The sequence below is a fragment of the Hyposmocoma kahamanoa genome, unplaced genomic scaffold (assembly GCF_003589595.1).
Source record: "Hyposmocoma kahamanoa isolate Upper Pololo Valley unplaced genomic scaffold, ASM358959v1 100021, whole genome shotgun sequence".
NCBI classification, from domain to species: Eukaryota; Metazoa; Arthropoda; class Insecta; order Lepidoptera; family Cosmopterigidae; genus Hyposmocoma; species Hyposmocoma kahamanoa.
Window position 1 is genome coordinate 17719473 of NW_020653200.1, and position 26115 is coordinate 17745587.

At 34.9% G+C, this 26115-nt stretch overlaps 1 protein-coding gene across 3 annotated transcripts in view; it reads right to left on the minus strand.

The window, feature by feature from the left end:
* Positions 1-26115, minus strand: part of LOC113239783 (frequenin-1) — a 169831-nt gene that overhangs the window by 82875 nt on the left and 60841 nt on the right. For 2 of the 3 annotated variants that reach the window (XM_026476934.1, XM_026476908.1), the window contains exons 2-3: positions 11002-11109; positions 9779-9952 (exon numbers count right to left, since the gene is read on the minus strand). In XM_026476934.1, coding sequence (XP_026332719.1) covers positions 9779-9842 — 64 coding nt within the window. In that variant the 5' untranslated portion in view covers positions 9843-9952; positions 11002-11109. The remainder of the gene's footprint in view (positions 1-9778; positions 9953-11001; positions 11110-26115) is intronic. The other variant, XM_026476917.1, reaches the window with a different exon arrangement.

A 26115-nucleotide genomic window follows, 5' to 3' on the forward strand; every position in this document is an offset into this window, starting at 1 on the left:
GAGACTGCATATGTTTTTTCAATGTGGCGTCGTTTTCAAAACTGAACATCGCTATTATTACAATGAATGTCAGTAGTGAAAATTTTCAGTCCATGATTTTGTACGATTTTTGATGTGGTTTAAGGCAACAAGAGAGTTATCAGAGACTTTAATTGGCATTTGGTGATGAAGCCCTATGTCGTAGCTACGTGTATTCATGGTTCAGTGAATTTAGACGTGGACGTGATCATCTCCATGATGGTATACATGAAGGTCGGCCGGCGACGGCGGTTACCGAATTTAAAATTGGTACTGTACGACAACTGACTGAAACTGAAAAAAAAAAATTACTTGTCAGCAAATTCATACTGTATTGGGCATTGGAATGAGCCAGGTGCAAAAGATATTGCATGTGCTTTTGAAGGTTCGGAAAAGCATGATTTAATGGAACACCGGAAATGATCGCGTGTAGAGTGGTGCCGTAAAATGATATAAAGGTTAATGGAGGACAATCATTGGCTGTATATAATATCGTGACAGGTGACGAAACCTGGGTGTACTGCTTTGAACCGGAAAGAAAAAGCCAGTCCGCAGAATTCCTTTCGAAGATTTGCCGACGAATGTTAAAAAAATCGGAGATTTGTAAGAAAGATTGGTAAGAAAAAATCGGTTTCTCCTTTCTTCAGCAAATCAGGACATTACAATACTGTAGTGCTTGAAGACCACAGGATAGTAACTGCAAATTGCTATGTAAATACCTGCTAGCCCAGAGTGTTAGAAAAAATTCGCGAAAAGCGTCCTCGAAGCAATATCGCCCTTCACCTCTGACAACGCCTCTGCACATTCCGCTAAGGTAACGAATGCATATTTGAAGGCCTCAAATGCGGAGCTGATGACCCATCCGCCGTACAGCCATACCTTGCACCATGCGACTACTTTTTATTTCCAAAAATTAAAGATAAACTTAGAGGTTTCTGATTTATAGGCCCGGAAGCGACTGCTTTTCACAATGGTTCCAACGAATGCAAAAGTGTGTGAATAGTGAGGGCATATACTTTAAAAAACAATAAATCTATTATAACATAATATCTGCTCTTACTTATCACAATCCAATAACTTTCAGCCTTATGGCCTTATTATTTTATAATTTTCAAACTAAATATACAGTTTGTTACAGATTATAATTATTATATTAGGGTATTAAAAATGTATATCCATTTTTTAAGCAACATTACATAAAGAAGAAGCGTATAATACGATTCTAATGCAAATTAGGCACCCGGACGTCGATTTACGGACACCAGCCCGATACACCATACCATACTATATACAATTATGTTACACGATCTAATCGGCGCAGTATTAAATCGCATATTCTAATATGTAAGAATTATATACAACATAAGCTTCTTCTCTCGTTGTTATACGACTTTTTCATTACACATGTCTATTGTGTTAAAACACATACCTACATACACTCCACGCCCTTTTCCCATCGGTGTGTTTTGGCCTGGACTTTCTTTAAAACGTCGTCAATTTGACCGTGGTAAGTTCGCTTTGGTTGGCCCTTGCTAACTTGTCCACTCACACTCGCCTTATAAACCTGTTTGGTCAACCATTTTTCATTCATCGTCTCACATGTACGCGCCCTCTAAGCATCCCTTTTTCTATCTTTGTCACTACATCTTCTTCCAGGCCTCGACTCTCTTATCACACTGATCCGGAATTTGTCTTACAGGGTCATTCTAGCCGTATTATTCAAAGCTTTTAATCCGACTGCATTAATTTTACTTACGTACTTCTTCTGTCATACCAAATCTTAAGATAAAATAGATACTTAATATTCGTCCACTGTAGTATCAACCGCCAAATGAAAACAAAACATTTAATATTTATTTTAGAGCTGCAGCCGCCTGTCTTCTTTATTTATCTTTTAAAAGTTGTTGAATCGAACCGCACCAGTCGCTACAATTCTTTTTGTATTTTGTGTACGTAGTGTTGTGTATGTGTATTTTTTTCGTTTAGTCTTAGGTAGAAATACTAAATTTAATTTACTGGTTTTTGGCGCCTTTCGTTTGATTTGTCATTGCTTTGTCTGTTGCTCGTTCTCGCGCATGTTAACTTTGTTTCCATTTGAAAATAAACTGTAAATGCATTTTCTTTGGTCTTGCTCATTCCTCGTTAGCACAAACCCAATTTATACAGTCTGCAATAGTTGTTTTATTTCGAGAAGTTTATTATTGATCTACTTACTGTTCCTGAAGAAACCACAAGTAACGGCATGTTAGTAAGTACGTCTATTTCTCATATCGGGATTCGCAAAATTGTAAAATGTGCGTTTATTAACTAATATTACAATCTCCATAACAACTAAAATAATCGACGAATTTATCACATTCCGTTATCGATGATGAAATAGTAATTTAATTTTCAGTAAAGTGTTCTTATTTAGTTGCTCTATAAGGTACAATATTGTATTAAAATATAGTATCAATGGAGCTTAAAGGTGTACCTAGAGTCGTAACTTGAAAAAAAAAACCAAACGTTTATACATATGTTATATTATTATTATTAATATTATATTTATATATATATACATATATATAACTTGTTTATTAAAATCAATTAGCATGATAATTATAACAAAAGTTTATTCTTCATTTGTGGTGTTATTAGTGTCACTACTGTTACAGGTGTTACCTATACTTGTAATGTCATAAAAATTTTTTGTGTCTTCATTTCCTTCATTCAAATCCTACCGAATAATTTTATATAAGGGGCTTGCTAATGTTCTATAAATGTTGCTATACAAGGAATATGTGCAATGTGGAAAAAATATTGATATCGCTCTTACATAAAAAAATAAGTAGTGTTTTTATCAGTAATCATCATTTTTAGTGATGCAACAGCAATCGACAGATTTAAAATAAAAGATAAAATGTTATAATATCCGCATTTTCCCCACATAGCGTCAATCCCACAAAATGCCCCATCCAGTTGAAATTCCTCGCAATTTGGGGAATTTGCCACAAATTGACAACACTGTGTGTGTGTTTGTGTGAGTGTTGCCCATTTATTTTGAGCAATTTATCTATGAAGAATAATATTAACAACAAAAGAGGAAATGTAGTAAAAAAGTACAATAGTCATATTGTCATATTTTTATTTTCATACTTTTAGAGAAAAAAAAACGTGCTCCAAGTACTTTTTCGTGTCTCTGCGGTTTCTTTTCATACACATACACAGCAAATTGATCGCTTGCCTGTGGAGGTAGTTTCTACTCAAATGCTAAGTCAATATTATCAACCAATCTGCAATGGGTTTCTAAGCCTATTTGTTTGCTGAACTAACGTTCTGTTACTTAATGGCTTCAATAGTTGTCACTCGATCTTGTCCATGATAGGGCTAAATTCTATATTGTTCGCCTCTCCGATAATTAAGAGTAGCTCTACAAAGGACATACAATAGACGATATTATGGCGGAAAAGGCTAACCAAGGCTCACAGATATTCAATAATTTATACATATATTATGTGTGTTAAAGCTTCATTATATCTGTAATTATTACTATAAGTCTAATTGCAATAATACAAATAATCTACCAATGAAGAGTAACATTGAAGACCTACCTATATTTATAACCTAATCATATTTCTGTCTATTTTTCTCTACCTTTTTGTTGCCACCGCTGAGCCACCGATTCGAAGTTGACTACCAAATCTTCTCATTGGCGGCGGAGCTGTAAGGCACACTCACTTCCCGGCGCCCACTGAACGGCGTCTCTCCAGTTCCTAAATTCCTACGCGGCCGGAGGGACCGGAAGATGTCTAGCTCGAAGTATAGGCGAGTATCAGTATGGGGCCTAACACACTTCCTTGTGACACGTCGTAAGCTGTGGACAGATCGTTACTAGTTATCTCACCCACCCGAGAGAATATCGAAAGCCGTAGTTAGATTTACAAATATTGATATAACTTTTTTTACTTCAAGTTTAGTAACAATTTGCACAAGCAGTTATGGCGTACATTTCTGCCTGAAAGATCGAGGAGTGTCGTCCCAAATTCAGCTTATAGTTGAGCCTGGGTCTCACGCCGTGTATACCACAGCCTACGTTGTGTCCCAACTTAGACCCATCGGTATACCAAAGAAGGCTACCGTCCTTCCAGGTAAAACTGTTGGTTTTCCAGTCTTCCCTAGTTGCAAATTCTACCTGGTAGAGTTTTTAAAAGTTTTGCTTGGGAAGCATGAGAACAAGCATGACAGAACAGAATGTTCCAGAATTGCGCCCTGGATTGATCTCAATGTCTGGGAGAGCCATCTGATCCTTAACTTGGTGGTGAGCCTGTACATGCGGGTAATGGCCTCCTTCTGTATGAATATATGCAGGGGAGTCAGATTCAGCAATGCATTTAGGGCCGCCCCCGGAGTAGTGGACGTGGCTCCCGTTACTAGCAAGCACGCGATGCGCTGTAGACTGCTCAATGTGGCAATAGTGGTTGATTGGCTGACTTTAGCACTCCAAACAGCAGAGGCATATGTTACTATGGGCCTCACTATTGGGTCTTGTATAACCGAGAGTCATCTATGGTTTTAGACCCCAACGCTGTCCCACCATACGACTACAGATACCTAAAGCCATCTTGGCCTTGTTAACCGTGTTAGCTACGTGGCAGTTCCACCTTAGGGTTTGATCTAGGGTTACCCCAAGATATTTAACTCCTGCGGAAAAACTCACAATCCTGCCACCAAGGATCAGTTCCACTAGTTTATCTAGTTTCCGTTTCCTAGTGAAGGGGACTATGGTTGTCTTTTCCGCGTTAATAATACCGCGGCCATACCGACTCACGTGAATCGAGCACTGGCTCGTACTGACCTATACCTACGTGTCGGTGATTTGTTTTCTCCTAACTCCAGTACATTTGCACGTTACGGGATTATATGCGTGAGCCATGTTACAACACGTGTTACTTACAAGTATGTAGCAGTCGTGAAGTGCACAGTATACGTCAATTGAAAACGAAAGTGTCTCTTATTATTACTGCTTAAATACGGAATAGAAATACAATTAAATACTCTAAATAAATATTAATTGATAATAAATATTCTCTTCAAACTTCTATTAAATTAACAAGAGGTATTGAAGGGAACAACTTTGCAATATATGTATCTTTATACAGAAGCACACCAATTAACTGGTCTCAAACTAAGAAATCCCCTGTACTATGAAACCAGAGCAACGGATTTCCCAGAACACCCAGACCAGAACTAATTTAGAAAAGTTTATTTCCTAAATTGGTCCTACCGGGAATAGAACCTGGGACCTCCTCATCCAGTGTCCACACAGTGCAAACCGTTGAGCCACCGAGGTCGTCAATATTACGAACCTTTCGTAAAGCTAAATAAGCCCACATTACCGCAAGTACATAAAATAAAATAAAGATTTACTAATTAAGAAGAAACAGTCTATTAAAGAATATTTACCATTCACGAAGCCCCATAATCATAGTGATAATTCAGATTAAACCAAAGTTTCAAGCCAACATAGAGCGCGTGATGAAAGCACAAGGCCTAAATTTACTTGAAGCCGATTCACATTTACGATTCTAAGATGTTTCAAGAGTCCCATTCAAAATGGTAATTACCGTATCGTCGTTATTGTTTGGCTCAGGGTGATCACATTTTGACTTACTCAAAGAAATATAAAATGAGTAAAAAAGAAGCATGTCATTTTCGCATGATTGCGAATATAGTGAAGTTAGATAAATATATTAAGGAAGGTGTCTGAAACATTTACGAATTTGCGGACTCCTATAAGATTTCAGTGAGATTTTGAAAATTGCAAGGAACTGGGAAGGAGAATTCACGCTTTAATCTTAGAACTTAATTTCCTAACAACAAGCTCGTTTTATGGGTTACGAAGCGTTACAGTTATAAAAATAGCTATATGTAGCAGGCCTAGAAACTTAAACGTGGAATAAGGAGACGGTCGGCAAGGGCAAGTCTACGTCATCGTAAACTCCATTTTATCCATTGTTTGTATCGAGATTGCGAAGTGGAAGGTCGGCGAGATACGGGGCGTAAGGTGACCTTCACGAAACTAGATATCTTCATGGGTTTTATTACTTACTTCTATACGTAACACGCTGTTTTCGCAATACGCCGACCAGTTGATAGATTTGTTGAAATTGTTTGTTTTGCAACATTTTCATGATGTAAATATTAATATTACTAACTTACCTAGTAGTCTATTTGATTTAATCACAACAGTGCAGTCAACACTACGACTTGCAATTATCAGCAGTTCAACCATCGCCAGAACCAGCTATGAGGTAATCCAATACATCTAGGTTCGACGTTATTCGGAAATTCAATTGGAAATACAGTTGACGGATGACGCGAAATTTCATTCATCATCAGCGAATCATCTCGATAACCGAATAAGGGTACATTATAATATATGTATATTCAACCTGTTTACTTTCGTAGCTGCAGACTGAGTGGCGTCGACGGCACTAAGCTTGTATGGAAATCACTGTAGCGTGTCGGAGGGGTCTGTCCTTAGTCTTTACGACGTCAAATTGAGCCTCAATTCGTGTTCGCCACAGGAATACCTAGTCACCCCTGGGTGATTGTGCCAGACAGTTTTATTTATTTCCTACTGGATCGTTTTGTGTCTAAATACTAGGTATTTTCAATCACGCATACAATAGATATGAAAGAACGTCTAGATTGTATTTCTCTTGAAATATTATTTAATGGCAATTTTATCAAATGCTTTATATCATTTGTTATAAAACCTGAAAATATTCATAAACATATTTAGAGGAAACTATCTTGAAGAAACTTATGTATAGGTCATACTCCAGTTAAAGTTTAATTTTACGTTTAGTGTGACACAATAGAACTATACCTAAAAGTGCAATAATAGGTGTCCAATTAACGTAGCAACAATTTAACCGGAATATGGAGGAGCTAGAGTTGTTCATGTTTAGTCCTATAATTTGCCTCAGTATTTCATTATGTGAACTACAGGCTACGTACTTAGCAAATTATAGGAAGCCTTAGTATTTTTATTTAAATTCTATCCATCCACGTTACCTAAAATATTATACAACTAAACAAATTTCATTCTTATAATAATTTTTTTTCATTTAACCGCCGGCTCGTTTATGGAGGACATTTAGGACCCAATTCTTGAGCTATATAGAAGATGTCACAGTACAGAAATTTCGCAGACTTGGCGGATGTCATTCGGATCGTTTTAAATGACGGTCAGGTGCGTGTTATTTCTGCTGATTGAAGAGTATTCGAGCATTTTTCTGCGTTATTCAAATTTACGATTAATACACATTGTTATAGAGAATGATAGATGTTGTGGGAGCCGGTACGAAGTGAGGGAATTGTTCGGATGACGCCACACACCCTCGTCACGCGTGTCTAGCTTTACACTCCTATTGGTACTAAATACGGGTACTATATATATACAAGAGCCCCTCTGAACATTGCAAACCTGTCCACATAATCAAGAATAAAGAAAAATAAAGCTCTCTATTAAAGTTTTTTAATTTACGTACATTGGAGTGGAACAAAGACACAGGGGTCTATAAAATAATCCAAAATGGTATATTTCGCTAGATAGGTACAGCTATTGTTCATTCATAGTAATGATATATAAATACACCTTTCAAACAATTGATAGCTGAAACAAACTCATACGGCAGGAATAACAATTTTTGAAAATTTATCTTAAAAGTAAATTTTTGTATGTATTTCACTTTTTTTATAATTGTAAGTACTACGATAAAATATGATCTTTGTAATACGGTATTGTGACAACTGAAGAAATAATACGGAAAAACACTCAAGCAAACACTGATAAAAAGATCGTCGTCAAACCACTATTTTGGATATATTTGATAGTGGATTTGAATCTCCACCACTACAAGCAGCAATTTCTTGGGACTCGCTTATTAAAGCAGTCGGAGAAAAGATTTGGTTTATTTCTTTCAAAAGTTATAAAATAAAAGAATGTATCGTGGGCTACGTTTTCAAGTAAGTACATACTAACATAGTTGTTGGTCTTACGAACAACTGTCTATGAATGGCGTGTTAGGATCGCGTGTCGAAAGACACTTGCGCAACCTTAGGTGTCGGCTAGGCATGGCATTTCCCTTACTGACACCCGCCCTAAGCTCCACCCCCTGTAACACTGTCCTCGTTTTTACATTTTATTTGTTTCAGACAGGATAGATTAGCCCCTTACAATAGCCACACTATTAGAGAACCTCATAATAGAACACGCACTACTGAGACCCAGTGATTCCGTTCTTTTGCGGCTTTTGATGTAATTGATTTCGAAAGTACCAACTGAAATAATAAAGGCTTTAATAGTTGTTGTAGTGCTGTTCAGGTGAGTTAGGGGAAACTGATGACATTAAAGAATGTAATAATTGATTGGTGTAGATGTAGTACATCCGTTACAGGTATAATTTTCAACAACGAATTTTGACAGATTGTGGAATAAGATTTACGACGCGGTTTGGTGACATTGTAGCTGCATTGCGTAGGCTATTGCTCTCGTCGTCGTGAGCTTCAGTCCGAAAGGCGCCAGCCGTCAAACTTTGTCACTTAACTTCGCCATAAAGCTAAGTTCGCTACTTATTCGGCAACACTTCACAATTACTACAGAGCCGAGTCGAGCCATTGTCGAATTTATGTCATTATTTATTACACAATAAACTTCCAATTACCGGTTTCTTCAAAATGATACATCGCGAATTCAAAAGCGATTGTAGTAAAAAATAAACTTTATTGTTTTACGTTGCGTTGCGCGCAAACTTTCACCGCTTCATTACTGATCAAAACATGCTATGTAAGCATGTGCTTAAGTCTATTTAAAACTTTAATATTCACCGTCGTTATTATTTAATTGATAACTTTATTTCGTATCACAGGAATGTATTCCATAAACAAACCTTGAGCCTGGCTGCTGCCTGTGGCCTTGAGCTTATTTCGGCGAACTTGTATAATGTATCTCGAAACTTTAGTCTTGTTTCGTACTTGTCTTGTAAAATGCTAAATAAAGCGAGGCGGCGGTAATTGATAGAGCTCAAATCGGTTATTCACGGGACTGGATTAACTAAGTGTAGATAATAAGTAAGAATTTATGTTTCAAAAGCGCTGTAGTGTTATGACTGCTGCACGTCTTGAGTGCTTTTTAACATGCGACATTTCATAAAAATGTCATTACGACGAGAGCTGTATTAAAAGCAGGGGAAGAATAAGGCGTGGCAATTCATGGCAGGAAAGCTTTGAACCTGGAAAGCTCCTGGCTTTTAAGTTTTGACCTGGCTTTAGAGAGACAAGTTCTCAGTCATATTCCTAAATAGAAGTTGCTAGTTTCCCGAACATTATGAATAAGTAATGTAAATAGCTGTGAATGATGTGAATGAAATAAGTGCGTTTGTTTTATACAACAAGACACAGGACTCCATTGCTGTCCGTCTGACAATATAAACTTGTAATTTTGTTTGCGTCTGTTTGGTAATTTGACCAAGGTAAAATATTTAAAAGATTTTATATCTGTACGAGTATATAGGATAGCTCTACATATCAAAACTGTAATCGTCAATTTAATTTGGTATAAAGCTGTCAAACTCGGCCATTTTGCTATTAAATTATTCACATGTAAATCTGTCCGGGGAGAGACTAATATATATAAATATGTGAATATATGAAATATAATATATACATATCATATGTAAATAAAATAAGCAATGTAGTGTATGCCCATACTTACAATATGTGGCGCTCGTGAGTCTGTCGATCGTATCTTGCTTCAGTTTGGAATTTTTTTTGCCCATTTTTGCTTGATTTAAATACCACTTGCACTCACACCAAGTGTTTGTATCGTCTATTCGTCACTATCGGCGACACTTTACATATTATTCAGCTCTTGACTGCGTCTCTCCACCTGTAAAAAGACAAGGTATTAGTGTCGTATACTTACAAAATTGAATTAAAAAAAAAAGTTAAATTGTTAAATCATTGTTTGATGTGAATTATTTCATTTTAACTACAATTATCATGACACGATAATTGTTTAATGTAAGAGACACAGCAACAGATTTTATACAAAATTGAATAAAAAAATACGTCTTAACGAAATGAACTTGATTTGAAAGAAATTATGAATTTTATTTGAAATATTTACAAAGAAAGAATATTTTATTTACAAATATACATAAAATTAAAAAACAATGGACGCTCTGGATTTTAAGGATGGTAGTTTTGTATACCTTATTAGGTTAAGTTACGTTGTGCTACGTGAAGTGGTTAAGTACGATGTGATATTTACATTGATTCGTCAACAGTTAATTCCGTGCCTTATTCACATTTCTCTATTCTACTGCTACATATCCCTATCTTCGTCTCACTCACTATAAATTATAGCTGTTTTCTTTCTTCTGAATATTGTAGGACGGCGGCAAGCGAGGGCGAGACGCAAACGAAACACTTATTTTGGCGTATCCTTGGCGAAAACAAGCCATTTATAAGGCGGTGATAAATCAAGAGTTCTTTCGTGTCTATGTAGCCATATTATAATATGTCCATTATCGACCTTGAAATGTATCAAAACAATATGAATTACATCTATAACTTATTATGTGGTAAATATTTCAAGTTCACAATAAATGCTTTCTATGTAAGTGACTATGTAGCTTGAAGATAATTTTTAACATAACTCTGCTTGAAATTGCAAACAGATAGTAACTTTAAAGAACAGCAAAAACCCTATTCAAATATAGACATCGTCGCTACGCGTGAGATGGCGTTTTGCCAAAATTCTATTTCTTTTTGTGTATTTACATGTAGGCATTAAAATTTATTTTCTTGACTAAACTCGGCGGTAGGTAAGTAGCGTATTAGCTTAATTAATTTTTATTCTCTAAACAACTCTGTCGTAAGTTTCAGTTCACTACATCGCCCATAAAATGGACGTCTTTAGCATCGTTTTATTACCTTTTAGTGTAACTGTTTAACGCCTATCCGCTTGGAGCACAGAACACGATCACACTCCATCACACTTTACAATATCACTACACTTTAACTTTTACACCTTTTTCGGATCTGAAATGAGGAAAAAAATCTTTCTTTTACTACTCCGCTTTAATTCGAATAAAGTACGTTCGCATGGCATTCTCGCAGCATCTCATAATATGTTCTTGAAACCAATTATAACGTATACAAGTATCATTACAACCCTACATTACGTATACAAGTATCATTACACTATTCGTTCAGTGATTGTATTAAAGTAACAATGACAAATCATTTTAATTTCTAAAAAAATTACAATAACAATTCGCTGAGCCGACAAAGCTTACGAGTAGTAGCTACACATTTCTGGAATTGATATTGTGAATACGAAACAAACAGCGATTGTATTTGGATTCCGTAGCACAAATCAATACAACATATATTACAACAATCGCAAGCAGTTGATGTCTACCCGGAGCAGTTGAAAAATCTCTCAGCAGACATTTGTGTAATGTGTACGCACATGTCTACCCTTTTGAAACCGCACACGCCGCGATGCAACGAAACAAGTCAGTATTGTAGGATCTGCGGTACTTTTCAGATTCGATATGTTGGTAGTGGTTCTTATAAATAAATGTAAATGAAGGGCCTCGAAATATCCAAATATTCAGCCGAGATCAGCGCAGATTAAAGTGTTATTGCCACAAGCTAGAGGTTTGCTTCACAGTCTCCTATCTTTTGGGTTCAATGACCACCGGGATCTTTTCTTGGTTTATATATGTATTATTTAAAGAATATTGTTAACCGTCAAATTCATAAAATATATATTTCATATTAGCAACAATTATTGCGTAGTTGGCTGGATTTACGAATATAGAACAATGAACATCTTAAGCCAATTAACAATACCGAGTGCGTGGTTTTGAGATATTGTAAGTGCGGTGAAAGACTATATTAATTTGTGAAATTGCATAAGTAAGCGGAATCCTCCATTAGCGATCACTTTGGCACGTTCCGCTATCGTTAAAATATGTAAGTATACGAAGTTGCCTACTATTCGACGTCTAGAAGCTCGCCACTAACGGAATTGGAAATAAAACGGTCCGCTATTTTTTCAATATATTCAAGCATAATGTGAGAGTTGGGATTTGATCTGATTTACTTGACTTATTGGTTCTTCGACTAAGCATCGGTTTTGGGTAAATAGAATATCCCAATCCAAAATTGACTGGGATAGTGTATGGGTTGTAACAATTGCGATTCAACTCGTTACTCGTTACTCGGTACTCGTTAATTATAGCGTTCTACATACAGACATGTATCTAAGTAGACGCCGCAAGTGTATACTTTATTTATTTATTTATTTATTTATTTGCATATACACATTACATTCAAAATGTTACATGCACCCAGTAAGGGTATAACAAATATGGTAATTCTTATGATCTACATATAACTTTATTAATACAATTTCAATACAATTTCAATACAATTTAAATACAAGTAAATAGTTACATAACGGTAGCAATGTCATTTATGGGAGTCATCTTCAAAATATTCATTAATTGAGTATTAGCATTTTTGGTTTAGTAATAGTTTAATTTTATTATAAAATGTGGAGTTTCTTTCTATAGTTTTTAGTGCGTTAGGTAATTTGTTATATATTTTTACTTTGCGTGCCTAATGTAAGCTATAAACGCTTATTTGCCGCTGCTACGCTCCAGAACGCGCCCGGCCGTTATCGTATTTAAACATCAGTTGAAAACACGAAAAATGCCTAATTGTGCGATTAGAAACTGCAAAAACACCACAGCTACTATGTGAAGATAAATAAACAGGGACGTTTCCTTCCACAGTTATGCAATTTTGTCATCAGAATATGCATAATTTATTATAAAATCAATTATTTTAATTTTGAGTAAATTTCGAGAATACAAATATGCAAACGAGTGTATGCAGCATGATTCGTAATACATTGCTGCTTCTACTTGGTACGTTACACTTGTGGTCTTTATTTAGTAGGCTATGAATATCGAACGTCCGTAACTTTCGTATAATGTTCGTAAATGTAATGTTTCGTAATGTTCGTGCGTAAATTTCGTATGAGTTTCGTGGTACGGCCGCTACATCATGTTCTTGGTCAAATTTTACGGTTAGTGATGTTTACTTGATGCAACATCGTTCTCGATTCTGATATATAGGTTAGGTAGGATAGGTTTTCCATAACTAAATAGCGCTTGTGACGTCATCGGAGACCCAAAAAATGTAGCACGCTTCGTTTTCATACAGTTCGCGGTACTTGTGGTGTCTATTTAGATATATGTCTGTGGTTCCATACAATCCAAGATATGAAACAAGGTGCAACTTTACTAGTAAATTCGTTTATTCCACAGGTTCTCTTCTAATGTTTTCTGGTTATTATATGTTATTATTATTATCTTTCTAATAACGCTTAGCCCCATGTAGTAGCCCCATGAAATAAATAAAAATTGTTTGAGAATATGTGACGACACCTTTTTGTACGATACCCCAGGCTTGACCTATTTTGTCTATCACTGATATAACAATGTGATTAAAATAAACACGATATTGTTCAAAGGTGATCATATAAATGCAGGCACAGTATTTGCAGCAACCAATTAAAGTATGTTATGGTGAATTTGTTCATGTTGTGATTGATTCCATCTAGTGTCTTATATGAGATGTAGGCTAACATGAGAGTTGGGGGCAACCAAGTTACATAATTGCCATATTTCAAATTGACTGAATTACAACAATATTTTCTAGTCATCGAAGATTGAGGGATACTTTTTTACTATTGAGTTACGGAAACAGTGACATTTTCCCGTCAAAACTGTACTGTCTGGCCGCATGACGCAAATTCAACTTACGTAACCTAGATAGCCGCCTCCCTGTAGGCAGGCTGAGGCACGGTATTGTCAGCTTATTCTTGTTTGTGACACCGTGACCGCCTCGCTTCCCTTCAGGAGCACGGAGCGTGTCCTACCCTTCTATTTTTGTAAAATTATTTATAGCGAAACGTCGTATTATATCGATAAGCTTCGATACGTCCTAACACAGATTTGCTAGCGCATTATCTGAACGCTGAGCTTTATTAAGTTTTCCCGTCCTCTCGTAATAATCAGTTACATGCCTAAATGTTTTGAAGCTCGAATACTGTTTATGTCTACGTTTGTGTCAGACTTACATAGAGCGTTTACACTATTATTGTTACCCCCAAGTCCTATCATTAACATAAAACTGGATACATCTACCTGGAATTTCGAATATCAGGCAAATATGCTGACCAACGACAAAGCGATGAGAACTTAACAACAGTACTAAGTGATCACACACGATGCATTTTCATAATAGATAAATGGGTAAAACACATTAAGCTCGCAACGTATACGTAGTCCAATAACGTAGTCCGAAATTAATACAATTTGTTACGTATACAAATTCTATATCTATGTCCTATTGAATAACACAAAATATCGTTCATTGTATGGTTGATACGGTACAAATACAATTGTGACAAGAAAAAGATTAACAAGTTGCATGTAAAAAATAAATAGCGAAATACGAAGTACACAGTAATACATTACTAAGAGTAACGAACCAAACAACTGTAACCAGGAAGGTTTATGGGATAATAATGTGAATTGTATAATTTAACAAACAAGCTGAAACCAGATCATTAACCAGACACTCAAACCTCATTTGGAAGATTGCCTTGTTACGACTGCATATCTTATCATTTCAAAAAACATACGACGCTGCCGCTTCTGTAGCTTTATGTGATAACGACTATGAGTTGCACTAATAAAACAAATACTTTATGTGTTAAAAATGTCTTGTGATATTAGCAATGCTGACATTGTTTCGAGATAATAAACATGTGGTTGAATTTCCTAGTTTAGAAGAGATATTTAGAGTTTGGCGACCTAAGTGCCGTCGTATATTTTGTAACGAAAATATTTGCTCCAGGGTAGGGTGTGCCAGGTGTGGCACCAAGGTTGTGAACGTAACATAGAGGTATCGCCAAACAAGCAAGAGTGACGCGAAGTAAAAAGTAAGGTCGTTGGGGTGAACGAGAGTCATCGTGCTTTTGATCGCAGAGGATACTTGGTGGGGAGAGAAAAATATTGAAAATAACGTACATGTTTTTTTGCTACTTACTACGTATTCATTCATCATCAATTTATTTATACGTCCCACTGCTGGGAACGGGTCCCCTCTCAAGTGTAGGGACAATCCCAAAAATAAGTAAATAAATAAATGAATACTACTTATGAATATTTAGCAACTATTCTTGACGGGGATGTGATAGGCACAAGCAAATTCTAATATTTATGTGTTTATACGGGCAGTTACCAAAAACAAAATAATGTTTATTTGTGTCAAAAATATTTACGCTTTGTTTCCGGATTAGTAATTTTAAATTTCATTTCAATTTCATAACAGTTACTGTCTCTTTTAGTTCAAACAAATCTTTAAAAAAACTTTAGATCCAATTATAGCGTCATATTAATCGAATATTCATAAATATATATTCAATTAATAAAATAATAAGATCGAGGTCCTAACTATGCATGGTATTAAAATATTTTTTTTACTGCAAGCTGTCGTCTGTTGACACAAATCTACATACGTATATATCAAGGGTAGACTTCTTTCCTTCATTAACATAATTTAAATGACGTTCCCAGGTATCATCAAGGGCCAACAAGTGGTAGAGAAACAAATAGCCTACGCAATTTATTTGCCTGTTTTCTTAACGATAATGATTACAAATATCACAGTGGCTTGCAATAACTGATAATGAAAACTAACGCTGGACAGGCTGTGACGTGAGTGATATTGCAAGCAGCGGGGGACAATGTATTGCCACCGCCAGTATAAGTATGACAACTTTACCAATTTACTCAGGTTTTTTCGCTGTGTTTATATAATTTACGAAGCAATAACTTTTTTTAGGATCGGTTTTGGTTTAAGTATACTTGTATTACCTAACCTATATAATATTATAGAATACGATGTGGAACTACGACAGATATAATTATTGTAAATGTATTAGCATACAGACGAAGGGTGGCATAAATAAAACATACTAATGGCGATAAAGCAAAAATGGCGGTCTAACGAAGTTTTTCGTATGTGCATCAACATTTTGCCTAAGTTTAAACAAGAAATTACGTACCTAGTAAACCCAAAGTTTTTTTACTCGCATAGCCCCGCACTAGGGAAACCCTGTATCGCTGGTGCCATGGACACAGACATAACCAACCACAAATTACACCCAAACTCACGAGCGAAATAAACGAAGGCCATACAAATATTTCTTCCGGCCTGTAATCTAACCCAGGTTCTCTGCGTGGCAGACTAGCATGGTAACCGTTCAGCCACAGAGGCAGGTAAAGTTTGTTTTGTAAATACGAAAGATTTGCTTAGCTTGCCCTTTTTTTCTTAGTCAGTTCGTTCTATAAATCTATGCCTTACTTAAGTTCTCTATTTTATTTATTTATTTATTTAAACACTTTATTTGTACCACAAGTAACTTACAAATTTTCAGAAACAATATTATATTAATTTATTATATTAATATTAAATTATATTAATATTAACAGAAATAATATTTTATAGGAAAGGCCTGACGAAATACCTATACAAAGGAAAATTCGTTAATTGAAATTTTCGCTTTGAAGCAGTTAGAAAACAGAGTATGTATAAAATTTGATCTGATCAATTGTATAAAAAAGGTTAGAAAGGTTATAAAAAGAAAAGTCAAAAAAGGTCAAAAAGTTTCAGCATATAATATATAGTTAGTTAGTTTAGTAGTTAACATACAATATAGTTTCCATATAACTAATAAAATTGGAGTTACGTTTTTTTTTTTTCTTAAAATAATTACTTTAAATCGCTCTCCTGTATGATTTTTCAAATGCATGTTAGACATTTTACAGCGTTGAAATAATTTTAAAAGTTTAATTTTGAATCTAATTTACGCTTTTAGAATTAAGTTCATTTCTCATAACAAATTACTGTCTAATGAAACAAATCTGACGTTATTTACGATACATTGTCAAAACGTTCGTTTTTATTGTACAAAATTATGCTTAATGATGTAACAATTTCACAAATTTAAAACTTTTCTCACTGACAATTTAACGCTTGTATTGTTTTTATATGTGAAATGGTCGCCTAACACCTGTCATTGTCGCTTTTATAGCAAAATGCCTAGAAAAAGCCTTCCTGCCTGCCGCGTTTAAGATAGATAGATATAATTACGATGGTTATTTAATATAAGTTAAATGGAGAATAATATAGATAGAGAACAGAACTTTTCATGGTCAACTATCAGATAATACTTTTAAGACTTTCTTTAACTTGAATGAAATCCTTGTCGTATACGAATTTCGTCACGATACATACACGATTACTTTTACAATATAACAAGCATTGTGGTTGAACTAATCAACTATAATAATAATTCATATTTAATCTAGGCCGTCTGAAATCCCTTATTAGGCAAATAAAATCTACAACTCATTAGTAAGGGTAGGCGAATTGCGCCAATTTCACCTAAGGACTAGAAAGATTCAGATAATGTCAAAAGATATAGATAAAGTAAATCCGTGCGAAAGAGTTCGTCCAGGGAAGTATTGCTACCTTAACTATTTCTGCCGCCGCCTAAATTAAAAATCGAAAGGAAAATGCAGTTTGCGCTTTGATAATCTAAAATGAAAACAAACGCTACGACAACGAGGATCCAAACAAACAGGGCCATTTCTACGTTTGTGAACTTTGTTATCATAATGTGTGACTTCGGGCGAAGCAAATAAAGTTTTGCAATTACTTTTGGGAAAATAGAACGCATGAATATTATGTCGGCGACTTATTTGGCCGCAGCGAGGGAACTGGTTGCATTTGAAAGATTTTTCATTTTAAAGTAAATACAACTTCATATTCTCTGGCATCCACTGATTAATTTACTCAATTGGCTGCCGCATGCAGATCTGGAGGAGACATGCAATTAAAAACTTGGTTATTAGCCTGCTGAAATGGATCTTAATTTATGAGATAGATGATAAATAGGAAACTTTAGCCGGGAAGGCGTGAATACTATTTAAACATCACCAGATAATTATGTAGTAGCAATCGGGTTTGCATGGTAGCAAAGATTACGTAAACTACCGCTAGACCTAAGTACTAATTTAAAAATATCTCGACTCAATGGTAAGATACAGCGCAATTCTACGTAGTAAGTTACAAATGAGGGAATGGGTATATGTAGGTACATATGGAAATATAAGGATTTAAACGATGTACCTATTTAAATCATCAGAGTTCAGAAACTTGAACGAGCAAAGTAAATTAAGTTATTACATTGGCGTCTACTCTGTGTCTTCACAAAGGCAGTTTTGTTAAGCTCTCTCTTCTTCATCAACAACTGCCATTGTAATCACTGTCTTATGAACTGATTTGATGTTAGACGTTTATTTTCCTCATCTGCCATTTCACGCGTAATAAACATATTTGTGATATATTACTTTCATATAATAAATAATGCTACTTCATTGATACATAATATGAAACCAGAATAATAGAACCACCACTGATTAGTAACTATTTTGGTACGTATACCGTATCATAATTATGAGTAAAGAAAAGAACTGAATAAATATTATTTTAGTACTACTTATATTTTTATAGTAACTTATTTAAAACTTTGAACGCACTTTTTTTTATTTACCCGTTTATGCGTGTGCAGAAATACAAAAAATAATTTACAAAAACACACTTAAAATATTTTTTTTTCTTCGAAGGCATTCTAAATTTGCACCTCAACAATTTTTATTCTTACTTGTAGGTACTTCTTATTTTGTGTGATGAAAGTTTATAAATAGAAAATATTATGTTTGCCATTTGTTCTGGAGACAAAAAAGCAGTAGTAGCCTATAATTTTGACCTACTACCTTTCAAGCAGAGGCCGTGGGTTCGAATCCGATCTCGCACTTCTCAGTTTTTGAGAATTTAAGTGCGAAATTTAATTTGAAATTTACAATGAGCATTTCAGTGAAGGAAAAAATCGTGATGAAATTTGTACGTCGAAGAAGGTTCACAATCCTCGGAAAACTTCGAAGTCCCCAACCCGCATTAGTTCTGAGTGGCGGACTATGGCCTAAATCCTCGCCTGACAGGAGACCTGTGCTCAGCAGTAGGACGTATAAATTGGTTGATGACGTTATTCCACATTTGTTTCTTACAGAAAATATTCTGTGTTAAAATTAAAAGTAATACCTCTTTTTTCTTATATCTTTTGTAATACCTACCGTAGTTTTCACAATATTTTTTTTGTTTAATGCTCGGCGTGGATATTAGATTTTAGATAAAGTGGCTGTTACGATTGACTGGTGTACACATCTCGTCCAAGGACTATTATATACAAGGACCTAGGTTAAATCACACTGTAATAATCGATTACCAAAGGGTAGCAAAATTGTAAGCACAAATTAAAATAAATTTGTCTTTTGAAACACTCAAAGTACTATTAAATTATTATATTTATTAAGGAATTTGACATTCACGGTATTATTATACTCTAATTGACTAATATACATTTATTAGTTATTAAGAGTCCATATTGACATTTTCCTGTATACACTTGACATTGTTGGTTTAATCAATTATTTATTTAGTTTCATTAATTATATTGATTTGTATATAGTGTACACTATTGCGTACTTATGACTTATTATTATATAATTATTTTTTCATTATTTTGTTAACTGACGCTCACTTTTCGAAGAGTAGTATAAAATGTAGTATAAACTGTACGCCCATTGTTATACCCATTATTATAGGTATTAATATATCTTTAATATTCCTGTAGGGTGACTTTTTTCACAATCTTCAAGGGTATTTATTATTATTATTATATTATTATTTGAAAGTTCTTTCATAAAATTCTGGGATTTAATCTTATTGTTCTGCTTTAAATTTTTTCTTTATGCATTTTATCATTGATTTTATCCAAACTAATATTAATAAATGCAAAAGTAGCTCTGTCTGATACATTTTACGCACGCCTAAACCGCTGGACGACATTTCACGACTTTTGGTATAGAGAAAAAAGATTTGTCACAAAAATAAATGTTAAAAGAGTGAATAAGGGTCGAAAATTTGTATGGAAAATAAATCATTTCTCAAATAAGTAGTACAGTAGGCTACTCTAAGTTGTTATTCTACGCAGACGAAGTTGTGGGCCTCGGCTAGTATTTTATAAAACCAGAGATTGAAAATTGAGAAACCAGAAATTGAGAAAAACTACATTGAGATTTTTATTGAGAGACAGTTTAACAATCAGTGCAGAATAAACTTACACCTAAATCATCTGGTATTGTAATTAAGATCGACTTTAATTTGCCGTTTTTAAGAACGCCAACGTTCGATATCCTCTGTCCCCAAGTGAGGACAGCGCTGTAATGTTTTATAATTAGAAATGCAAATGGTCGGTCGAATCGGGCGATATTGTTCTGACGTCGCACTGCCGCCGTGCCGGGATATTCCCACACCTCCCCCTGAGATTAGATTGTGTGACGTCACCGGGCAGGGAAAAGATGTCTGAAACCTGCAATACTAAATAGGAACGTCGTAATTTGATGAAGCAACGGTCAACTATACTACTGTTTTCTCTATATTATGATTTAATACGAGCGCAGAGGGTGACAGGAACGGTAAACAGGCGTTTAAATCCGTAAAAGGAAATAAACGATCGTAATTCTTCGCATTGCTTTGTTTCGAAAATCGAAAAACATTTTCGTCTACGTATATTAAATATAGCCAACTCTGTAAGTTAGTGCTTAAAACCTTTGGGCTTTCTGTTAGTTGAAAGTTTACGCGTTACCTACTGTGTACAAACGCTCACACAACAAACATTCAATAAAAGGTCAAGTTAGTCAAGAATTGGTTTTTTTATTCAAAACGAGTAAAGGAACACCTAAATTATTTTTAATTAGCATAGTGCATAAAAGCTAACAATGCAAGAAGTCATACGGTACCCAAGGTACGAATGAATAGTTAAGAAGCCGTTTGCTTGCTAACCACATCCAATCGCGTTTATATTCTCGAGTAATCCTATCCTCATAGTTAAATATGCGTGGTGAAGTAAGTTTCCGTGGTTTTGCACCTAAATATATATTCACTAGGAACAATATTCGTACGTGTCTTTATATTACTTTATATTAAGCATGTACTATTTTACATTAAGATCTTTAGGTAAATAAACAAGTTTTTCCGTTTTTGCCATTGCTACACATTGGAAATAAAACTAGTTTTTATCATAAATACAAACCACGCTACTCTGAACTATGTATTAGATATGTACTTTACGTAATTTTTTTCATAAAACCTTTGTTTATAATGATTATACCAAAGTCTAAAATTAATTAGAATTTCAGAACAATTTCAGCCAGTATGTCTTAAGCAAAATATTATCACATTAGCAAGCATCTGAATCATGGAAACCAACGAAGTCTCAAGTAAGAGTATATGTAGGTGAAGACCGGATTTTGCTAAAAGGCCTCCGAAGTATCACAGCCATAAACAAAGGGCAAGCTTTGTTGCTAGCTGCTCAGTACCGTTATAAAATACTCTTTACTCTAACGTATAATTTCGAATATGGTGTTTAAACAGCTCAGCCGATCGCCAGAAGAACAGTGCCGCCAAGGATAAGATGTATCAAATTATACATCGCCTTCCTGTTTGCTGATCTACCTATCTTTTGCCCATTCACACAGATACTGAGAGTTACCTCAAGATGCAGGTATACGAATTATCAATCTGGATCGAGAATTAAAAAGGCGTCTCGTCTGTTTAGAAAGGTTCTGTGACTTAAGCGAAAATATAAGAGTGGCCATCTGGTACGGAAACAATTGTTTTTGTTGTGGTGATAAATTCCCCAAAATAACAATTACCTACGTCACAAGGTATTCTTGCTGGTTCTCATCCATCAATGACACTAAAGATACTCAAAGCTGGTCGTTCATTTACGTGTACATATGCTGTACCAAAAATAATAAGCGAAATGATAAATGTTCAGAATATGAAAAAAAATTATTTACAGTTTTCCAAAATATTCCCCTACAACTCCTTATCACTTATGCATTCGGGTGAACAATCTTTCAAAACTATTAAAAAGTGTATCCACAAGATTATTGGAAGTCGAAAAATAACCGGCGAAATTCTTTGACGGCCTCATCTGCGGTGTTAAATTTTCGCCCACGAAGAATTTTTTTCACAAAGTTGTCAAATAGTATCGACTAGCAACTGTGTGAGCGGGCGCGTTATCTTGGTGAAAAAGTAAGCCACTGACACCGCCGCTCCTTGGGCGCTCGCTATTCAACTCCCCGAAAGCTTTAGGCAATACTTCAAACTTCGTAATACCTTTCACCAGTAACTGTTCTACAGTTTTCTAACGGAATTGCTACTACTGGTCCACTGCATCGAAAAAAAAACCGGCATAATTTTTTTTATTAACGCTTCGACTGCGAGCATCTTTGCTGAGTTAATCGCTCTCTTCATACACCCATTGCACGGATGGCTGCTTCGTGTGAGGATCGTAGTTGGAGATCCAAGATTCCGCCTTCGAACTTTTCTAGCATAAATTGCACTCATCAACACAACGGGATTTTTACTCTTCGGTGAGAGAATGAGGTATCGCGAAGCAACCTTCCTAACTTTAAGGTGTTCATTCAGGATGGTGGAAACTGCCTGTGATTCAATCTTCAGTTCAGCCTGAATCTTTCGATATGTAATGAGTCTGAGTAGACACAGGAAGTTCCCGTAATAGTCATTCTATCCTGATGACGTTTTCATGAGTTACTGCAGTTTATGGTAGGGTGGGTCATCATTTACGTTTATGTTTATTACGTTTATCGCTTAGGTTAAGACGTTGGAACAAGGTGGAAACACGTTTAAATTCTCGAAACGAATAAGTAAATGTTGCTAACGCAGGAGCCGGCTCCCCAAAAGCAGCTTGTAAATTGTTAACCCTCGTTTATAATCGTAGAAAATCATAGCACGAAAAGCTTCCCGCGAAACGTTCATTGTAAAAAAAGTGGCAAACAAAAGAAGAGAGATAGATAATTTTTAAAAATATTTAAAAACAGAACTACACATAGGTGCCCAATGATTTTCACCAAGGAGATTTGTATTGACATTAGCCGTCAATTCACAATAGTTTCAAGAAAAAAAAATTTTACTCATTGACTGACTATTTTTGGAACAGCCCTCGTAAATGTATTCTTAAGTTGTGCTAATAAATAATTATTAATATTATCAGAACAAATTCGCAGGTGGAACACGCTCCAAGGTCCTAGGAACATTATTTTAAACATTATTTTAAAATTTCCTAGATTTTTTAACAAGATCCCATGTGTGTCTGAAAAAATTTTGCTCGATTTATTAAAATAACATAACTATACGAGTATAATAATTGCACCGGGATATCGAAAAATGTGTATAAAAATATGTTTAGTTTAATTTTATTATAATTTATGGGATTATATTTGATCCACAAAGATATAATTGACCTATTGTAAAAGTGCACTTTTCTAAATAAATGATATTTTTTTTATGTTTCATATTCTATATTTTAGCTGTTTATATTAGTTGATCTACGGATAAATTATAAATGTACTGCATTTAAGGTAATACTTTTATTATATAACTATAACTCAGAACAGATTAAACTATCGATTGATTTATTTTATGTCTCTGAGAAAAGGTTGCCTGGAAAAAATTGCTACTTAGCAATAAGGTCGCCTGTTGTACATTATCTTACTCTGTGATACTTACATTACTGTTCTGTTTTGTTATTGTAATTTTAATGTGCAATAAAGAATATTTCTTCATTCATTCAAAAAGGATTAATCATTAAAAATGATGACCGTTTAGATTTTTTTGCCAGCTGCTTTTGCAAATTTAAAAGGATACACGCCATAATTTATTTAGTACTCGAATATCGAATCTTATAAACAGTGGAATCTGAAAAGTGTCAGGCGTCTAAATATTATGGTTTATTATGGAAATGACAATACATAAATGTCGCCGGGCGAAGAGCCAACTAATATAAGTTTCACAGGACTGCAGAATATCACAAGTTTCTAACGGTATCTGACTACTACTAGAACGACTACGATCTCATTAATGTCACGTACATACGTGTACCCGAATTTCATGAAATTGTCCTTCATCATGAGTATAAATGAAACCTAAATCACTTAGAAAATTTCTGTAGAACTTAAATAACATTGTTAATTTACTAATTGGATTAATATGGTCTGTAATTTGACGGTTAGTAGCGTTCAGAGTCACACAATTGGGAACAGTTTTGCTCACTGTATATGTTTTTCATTTTAGTGAAATTTTAAAATAAGACTGCCATGGGGTCGGCACAAACCAAAAATGGCGTATCACGAGTTTTAATCACAACAATTAATTCTGAGTCGTATATGGTAGGTACTATAATAGAGGGCTGTAGCTCAGATGCATTGCGAGAGGTACTTTTAATAATATAAAACCGGGATCATCTTAAACTTTGGTTTATTTCACCATTTTCATGTCTAGGGTTACAAATCAAATCTTAATATCATATGTCAAGATCCTTCCTTATTTTCTTAGCGTTCCAAATACAAACTATAAACACTACCTATGTTCAGCCAGCAATCTTACTCAAAGAGTACAGCCTAGTCTACAGTACCAAGGTATTGATATTAAAGTATTTCGGTAATTTAGATTTTTATCAATTAGTCACCAGTTGCGGCTACTCGATTTGGTGCCTCGCTTGATCTTTAGCTTTCTGCAATCTCCCAACATCACGCACAATATGCACATACCCATTGTTAATGAGCTTCTGACTATGCGATGCATCTTGGTGAACTGCAATTAAACTAAACTTCAAGTAATAAATATAGAGGGGATAATACCACTCTCTGAAATGACAATGCAAAAAGCAAAAATTAAAACAAAATAGTTTTATTTTAAATACACAAATGGAAAATATAGAACAAAATAATAATATTCAATACAATATCTGCCATATTGCCGGGATTTCACAGGGACGTATTTATTATACACTCTATATAAATTACTCCTTGAAATTTAAGTAAAAATACTCTGTTTATTCCGATCTTTGATAATGAGTACCGCATATCGCGATGTCATGCTGCCAATATGAGGCAACGCTTATTATGTTCGTAACCGAGTATTCAAATTAAATATTTTTCCTCGAGCAAGCTTCGTAAAAGGAAACAACTATGTATCGTAGAATACTGTTCGCTTTTCAGTCTTAAGCGGAGTAAGGTGTGCTTTTAAATATTGCAATGTGCACCACCTTAATAAATTCCAATTCGAGAGGAAAATTCCTCGAGTATTATTTTCTCCAAGCGTGATTCAATCAATGGCCATGAAAAGGAAATGAAATGATTTGTTTCACAAACACGCTCTCATTGGCATTCAAGAATTTTTTTATAAGGAACAAAGCATCTATACCTACCTATTTTGAAGGTGCTTTATATGGGTTAAATTAAATTAGAAGCCCGCGTACGTGCAATCGCCCGTCTGAGTTATTTCTTCGAAATTTAATTCCTCGTTTTTTATACGTAGATATAAAGAAAACAATGCCAGGCTCTGCGCATATTGTTACTTCTTTTGGGACGACGTCATAAAAAATAATTAATGTTGGTTACAAACTTGATAATTTTGCAAACAGCAAGTGAAAATGTAGAGTCAGGGTTTTAGCCGCTGAGTGTTTGAGAGCTTCCAATATTTTCAGCACTGAACTGAACCCAGAGGCTATACCTATCATAGTCGTGTGTCGTCGAGACGATATTTTGTCGAACACCTCTCTTTAGAACTCGTATTTACAAATTTTTATTTATTAATAAAGCAGAGTTTTAACGATTTTAAGGTACGATGCACCGCGTATCGTTTGAAAGCATTTAGCAGTAGTACGTAATACACATTTAAGTATAGGTGTATTAACGTGACTATGTCGACACCTGCACGTCTACTTGTACGTTTTCTGTGTCA